At 42.8% G+C, this 6921-nt stretch overlaps 1 protein-coding gene across 2 annotated transcripts in view; it reads right to left on the bottom strand.

The window, feature by feature from the left end:
- Nucleotides 1-1003: 1003 nt before the first annotated feature.
- arvcfa (ARVCF delta catenin family member a) overlaps nucleotides 1004-6921 on the bottom strand; it is an 18800-nt gene continuing 12882 nt past the window's right edge. The window contains exons 8-16 of one of the 2 annotated variants that reach the window (XM_017435757.2): nucleotides 6757-6774; nucleotides 6533-6604; nucleotides 5522-5649; nucleotides 4630-4780; nucleotides 4348-4540; nucleotides 3485-3596; nucleotides 3208-3295; nucleotides 1398-1474; nucleotides 1004-1198 (exon numbers count right to left, since the gene is read on the bottom strand). In XM_017435757.2, the coding sequence (XP_017291246.1) occupies nucleotides 1106-1198; nucleotides 1398-1474; nucleotides 3208-3295; nucleotides 3485-3596; nucleotides 4348-4540; nucleotides 4630-4780; nucleotides 5522-5649; nucleotides 6533-6604; nucleotides 6757-6774 (932 nt within the window). In that variant the 3' untranslated portion in view covers nucleotides 1004-1105. The remainder of the gene's footprint in view (nucleotides 1199-1397; nucleotides 1475-3207; nucleotides 3296-3484; nucleotides 3597-4347; nucleotides 4541-4629; nucleotides 4781-5521; nucleotides 5650-6532; nucleotides 6605-6756; nucleotides 6775-6921) is intronic. The other variant, XM_017435759.2, reaches the window with a different exon arrangement.

The raw sequence follows: 6921 nt of genomic DNA, 5'->3' as shown, positions 1-6921 counted from the left end.
CCGGGTACTCCGGTTTCCTCCCACAGACCAAAAACATGCATGTTAGGTTAATTGATGACTCTAAAATTGTCCCTAGGTGTGAATGGTTGTTTGTCTCGTTCGTCTATATGTGGCCCTGCGATGGACTTGCGACCTGTCCAGGGTGTCCCCCGCCTCTCGCACAGTGACTGCTGGGGTTAGGCACCAGCTACCCGCGACCCAGAATGGAGAAACGGTTAAAGAAAATGGATGGATATATATATATTATAAGACAAGAAGCAACAAGTTAAAATGTGAAACTATGCACAGCATTTATTTTTCATTTTCATTCAACATCGCAATGCAAAAAGAACCACTGCTAAGCAGATCTGAATCACTTTGTCAGCGTTAGCTAAGACACATAAATAACTCTTAATTAATAACATGGGTATTACAATAAACATTACAATATAAATGCCTTTATTCTGAGTATTAACAGTCCTTTGTTACACATGTACAATCCCATTTTGCCTCTCATTTGACAAATGCAATAGACCTCTACTGAGAATCAACGACCTCAGTGTCAACTCTGATTTACTGTGTCCAGGTAAAACTAAAGTCCAATAATAGCCCTAATTCTACACGTATCAGACACAAACCAAACAAAAAAAAGGTTTCAAGATTTATTTTTGGGTCAGAATGTGTCTTAAGCCTAAAACAATTACAAAAAAAAAGAAACACCAAAAAACCAGATACCGTTTTGGGATTTACTATTGACAAACTAGAAGTCGACTGTAAATAGGCTGTAAAAGTCTAGTTGTACATGTCTTCTATTCTTTGGAGTCACTATTAACCACAGTTTGCATATTTGAGCTATCTCATATATCCCACGCAATCAGTCATGAGTTTTGGACCTGCAGAATATCATCCTAAATGATAAATCCATTAAGTCCTACCAAATAATTTTCATAATAATTTCATGTTAATGTTTGGCACATTATAAGTTTTGTAAACAAAGGAGATATTTTCTTATCTTTTAAATGCCTTTTTTTTTTGTCTGTACAAGAAAACTCAGATGGCAGAGATTCTACCAACAGAAAGTGTCTTTCACACTATCTAACTGGCTTTACTGGACATGTTGTCAGGTTTACACCCAGGAGTCCAGTGGTGGAGGCTTGTTATCCATGAGGCCCACTGCAGGCCTGCCAGCTCTGATGAAGTGTTTTCTTTCACTTATCGCCTGTGTCAGGAAACACGGCCGGAGTTGGTCAATTAGCATAAGAAAGGCGGGTCACAAAAAAAGCAAACCGAACACAAAGTCCTGTAGCAAAGCAGCTATAATAAATACCATCGCATGCCGATTTTATATACAAAGTTTGCAAGTATTTAAAATGAATGAAGGTAGTGTTTTTTTTTTATTTAAAAAAAAGCCTGCTTACCTGAAGAGCATCTCTTTCTACAACAGGCCCCTTCCCATCTCCAACTCTGTCATTTGGCTCTAAGGTGGAATATACATCTGCAAACAGAATACAACACTCTAATTAACAGGCAACAATATGGAAATTTCAGAGTAAAAAAAAAGAATTATGCATCATCGTGGGCAGTTTCAGAAAAACAAGGGTAAGCAGATCTACAATATTATCATAGTGTTGTTGGTAAAAATGATGTGAATTCTAAAAATGTTGCAGTTTTTTTACTCCACGGTGTACATTTTGTAAGAACTATTTATATCAGGAGTTTTCTGAGCTGGGGTCAGGACCCCACTGTGGCTTATTAACACCAAGTGGGTGTTCCTGAGATGATCTCCAGAAATCAAACAATGTCTCAAACGGGACAGTCTGGTCATTTTTTAAAGTGATGTTCTGTCACATAGTTATCAGACATTCGGACCTTATCGGTCACGGAAGCACGGAGAAAAAAAAGCCGAGGTTCTCCCCCAGGGCTGCTCTGATGGCCTGTTTTATATTGTATTTCAGGCTTATAAAGCAGCTCTTTCTCAAAAATGTCACAAAAGTGTGAAAGAGCTTTAGCTAAAATGAAAATTCTCCACTTTTGCACAACATGGCTTGTTTAGTTTGTCGCCATTTTCTCAACCAAACAACGTTACTACTCAGACGTGTGCGTGCTGAGCACTGACCGCGCCGTGCTGAACGTATCAGACCGCTGACTGCAGACGCCGGTCAGACGGACTGACACGTTCAGCGGTCTGCACTCGGCACGCACACAGTCGCACAGTGACGCGCAGCAGCAACCATTCGCACCTTGAGTCCTGGACAAACGAACCGCAGGTGACAAAGACCCGAATAACCCACGGCACAGATTTCCCTAACTGACTTGCAGTTAGGTAAAACAGAATAAGCCTTTTCAGATTAGAAGTGAAAACCCTTTCAAAAGAACCTGTTAAGTCTAGTTGCGACGTTTAGTTTAGAATTACCATGACCTTGTGGGCTCAGACTTTGTGCTGATGTGAATGCTGGAAGCACATAATGAGTAAAAATGACATGCCACAAAAAAAAGTACAGGCTTCTCCTCTCTTAACCTGGTTACCATGATGACATAGCATGATGACATCACCTTTGTCAAAGCTGTAAGCTACATAATATTGATTAACCCAAACCATAAAGCTTTATTCTGGAAACAGTCTAATCTAATAACAAAGATGAAACAGAACATAGCTGATTATCATAAATACAAGCTATGTTCAGCTGTTAAAGAGTTCATAAGCCTCCCACAGACATGTGGAGTTAAGAGTTTTGACTAAAGGTATTTGAAAAAATAAAGAAAAAGCACTTATGTACACTGCTGAATATGATTAATTTTAAGTTAACGCAGATGTATAGTTACCAGGAAGATAATGCGAACCTTTATAAGGATAATACACTTTTTGCTCCTTCTGAAAAGTGTTAAGGAAGCTCATGACTAAACCTTTTTGGCAAATAAAACGTGCCCGGTGATGCATGAGCCTGCCCCTCCTCCAGGGGAGAGCGCTCAGGCTAATAAGACGAGCCTGCTCACTGATGACCTTCAGAGTGCTTCATTAGCTTAAGTTTGGTTTTTGTTTTTTTTTTGTTTTTTTTAAAGAACACAGCCCAGCACTGGAAAACACAAAACCCTCCGTTCGTAACGTGATGTGAAGGACATCGGTATGCTCGCAAAAACCATTTTATTATCCCCGACGCGAAGGACGCGTTTTTCATTTCCACAATGATTGAATCAAGTTGAACTGAAGGCATGCGACGATTTCCCGACCTTGGTTTTTCTCCATGAGAGGCAACGTGATGTCGTCACTGTTCTGCTTCCCACTCTTGGTCTTTTTAGTCCCTCCTGAAGTCGTAGGCTTTGAAAGACAAAAAAATAAAAAAAATGAAGGGACATTTTACACACTGCACAGCTATGCGCTGATTCCCTGACTTTAATTTCGCCTAATGATCACAGCGCCCACAATGTTCCCGACAACGCTGAGGACGAAGTAACAAATAGCTTCAATTTCTCTCTTTCTAAATAGCCATGAAATGGAAGAAGGCACCTTAAAGTGGCTCTTGATCCAGCCCGCCTTGTTCAGAGTGTGCCTCAGCTCCTTGTAGGCCCATATTGTCTGGAGCACATGAGAAGCTGCCTTGGTCTCGCGCGCTGATTGGCTGTCAAGAAAACATTGTGACAATGTGATAGCAACACGAAACAGCTCCAAGACATTACTGTCTAATTAATTAAAATCAATGAATGCCCTGAGATGTGGTCCTCATAATATCATGAGACGCTGCTCTGAAACTGTCAGCACTCATTCACTCATTCAGGTTTATTAAATCAGAACTAATGTTACATATAAAAGCACGCAGTCATTGTTTTGTAGCCAAGCGAAAAGCCTGCAGATCCAGTTTTTACCGCCGCAAACGGCGGGTGAACATGTAACTGCCTGTGGCTGTCGATGTGTGTGTGTGTGTACGTGTTTGTCTGTTAGCAAAACATCTCATGAACCAGTGAATGGATTTGAATGAAACTCTCAGAAAGTAATCACTGGATGTACCTCCACAACTGATCAACTTTTGGAAGCAACCCAATTCAAGATGGCTGCCGCAGCCAATCAACCTCAGACAACACAGAGCTGGCTATAACTCAGTTGTTTTTGAAGATACTGAGCTAAAATTTGACGTGGTAGTAGCTGAGAGTCATCCACAACACATGATGTGAGGACTACCAGGTTTTTTAAGATCTCACAAAACAGCGTGAGATAGTGCATAATATTTTTGAGGTCTTACCAGAACGGCCTTAACTATGCATTCCTTCAAGAAATATACTAGGCCTTTAATTTTTTTTATTTTCTTGTTCATTTGTTTTATTTCAAAACTGAAACAAACTAAGTTTGTATTTTCTCGGTAAGAGAACATGTACCTTGACTTATTGATGGCCACCAGCTTCTGCACAGCGTGACCCTGTATGAGCATCCGCGCGTTCTCGGGGTTGTCGGTGATGATCTCGTAGATTGTGTTCAGAACGGACACCACCGTGTCTCCCTCGAGATTCTTTACAGGATGCTGCTGCCCGCAGGGCAGATTGGCGACGAGGTCCCTCAGAGCGTAGCTCCCTGCCAGAGAAAGATGCGGCGGTGTTAGTGCGAGAGAGCGAGCAGGCATGGAGCTTTGTGTGTGCGGGCCAAGAGTTATAGCGCCGTACCGATCAAATCTTTATTCCTTCTGTCGATGGCCAGGTTGCGGAGGGCGATGGCCACGGCTCGCACGACTTTGTCCACGTCTGAGCGAAGCAGCTCCACTAAAATTGGCAGCCCTTTCTCTTTTCTCACCGTCACCCGGATGTAGCTGGACCACTGTGAGCAGAAAACACAGAAGAGTCTGTTGGCTGAGGAAGAACCTTGATTTTTAAAGAGATCCTCACAGCCACAGGTAATACGACCACAGAAGGAAATACGAAAAGAAATGAGTAAATATAAAAAAAGAGATAAATAAGAACTATCCTTACATGGTATTGGGTGGAGGGATATTTCACAGTTTGACTGAGCACATTATTTAGTAGACATATGGAGCCACTCAGGGGAAAACTCAGTAAAGAGCCAAAGTTATTCTTGATCTTGAAGGCTGAGGACAAGGTCAGCGCCCATTTACATTAAGTTGATTAATGACAGTGCCTCAGAAACAAAACCAACCAGCTGAGAAGAAAAGCCCTGAGCAGGCACACCTCCAAGTCCGGCCCTCAGAGAAGCTGTCTTGTTTGACCCTGCACCATGCAGACATATTCGTGCCGAACTCACTTATTATGCATTGTTCCGGCGCAAATCTATTTTAAGTCTCTCCTCAAGCTTGAACGGCAGCGGCGGCGGCAGAGGCGATGTTGCCGGGGTGCACGTCGGCGTCGAGCTGCCGCACGAACCGCACCGAAGGCGACCTCACCTAAAATAAATGCGACTTCCTGGGCAGCGCGTGCAAACAAACATCCGTCTCAGGTGGCTCGTGCGAACGGGGGGCGACTGGATTTGAAGCCCGCTGCACAACTTACAGCCCCTCTAATTACGAGCTTGACAAATGGCTTTGAACTTTCCTGTTTTACTCACAGCCCAGTGTCCTGCAGCGAGGTTCTGCAGCGCTCCTGCAGCTGCCTCCAGGGTGTTGTGGTTGTGACTGCAGGTGAGGAGGAAGAGGTAAAGCCTCACCACCTCTGGCTGGTACAGCAGCTCCAAGCCTTGAACAGAAACAAAGAAAAACATGATTATTTACCATCTTAACTCAAAGTATTTTGTTTAAAAAAAATGGTTATATGTTGTGGATTTTCCTCTATTTAGGTCAGTTTAAGTTAGTAGGTTAGTGGCTAAATATATACAGATGAATTACACTGAAGTAAAACTGCAGCTGACGATCATTACAATTCCAGTAGACTTGTTTCTTTTTTTTTTTTTGCATTGATCCAGTGGAGGCAGCTGACAAGTTATATAGTATCAGGCTGACCCTGAACCGTAACATGATTGTCATTCTGATTTGCATTCGCTGGCTGCAGCGTGGGAGGCATTAGCTAAGCTCTGATCTCGACTCTAATGGGAGCCTGAGCCTCGGGCCTGCAGCAGCGCCATGTTTTCTTTAGCTCCCTCATTCACGCCGTGTTCATGGCAACAAAAAAGGGTTATTCGAAAAAACGAGACATAATGTGGAAGTCGTGCGACGGATCGCGAAATGGAGACATGTGGAGCGAATGGAACATGGGGCGTTTGGAGCAAAATCGGCGGCTTTATATTTCCGTTACTCCCCAGACAATGTGGTATCAGATGTTGGGCCATTTTACTTTAGTAATCAAATTGTCCACAAGTGGTGCAGGTGCAGGTGCTGGTGTGTGGTGTGGCGCATTTAAATGATGCTTGCACAGTAAATATCACAGCACAGCGAGCAGGTACTGCCCTGACACTTCACCACATGACAGCATGATGATTAGAAGACATCATGGAAGCGTTTAATTATATAGGGTGCTTACATTAGTAATAACTTCATATAAAGCCTGCCTTGCTTACTGGAGCATTTGTGATGGATTTAAAATGCAGTGTTAAGGTCATTGTTACATTTTCTTAAAGGTATACCTTTTATTAGCTCTGTACGTTTTGGCAAGTCCAATGTACTGTACTTTCTGTCCATAAATCCCTTTTTCCAACCTGTACATCACAGACACACAACATGCACACAAGAACACCAGTGTTCAATTCGTCAGTCCACAGACAGAGACAGCATCGGCAAACTCACTGCCGTACGGAGTCACATTATTTGCCGCTTTGAAAAACATTTTGGGCGTAACAGGCGAACTGACCTTGGCTGAACCACTCTTCTGATGAATGCAGATTTTTTTAAGAGAGGAGAAGAGAGAACAACAGCAGAGATTAGGTGAATAAATAAATAAATAAAACGGACAGAAAACAGACAGAGCTCCTCCGTGTGGCGACACTCTGAGCGTACCGTGGAGGGGCTGGGGGGG

The sequence above is a fragment of the Kryptolebias marmoratus genome, linkage group LG14, assembly GCF_001649575.2.
Source record: "Kryptolebias marmoratus isolate JLee-2015 linkage group LG14, ASM164957v2, whole genome shotgun sequence".
Taxonomy (NCBI): Eukaryota; Metazoa; Chordata; class Actinopteri; order Cyprinodontiformes; family Rivulidae; genus Kryptolebias; species Kryptolebias marmoratus.
Note: the sequence above shows the minus strand (reverse complement) of the source record. Positions and strands in the feature narration are given on the sequence as shown.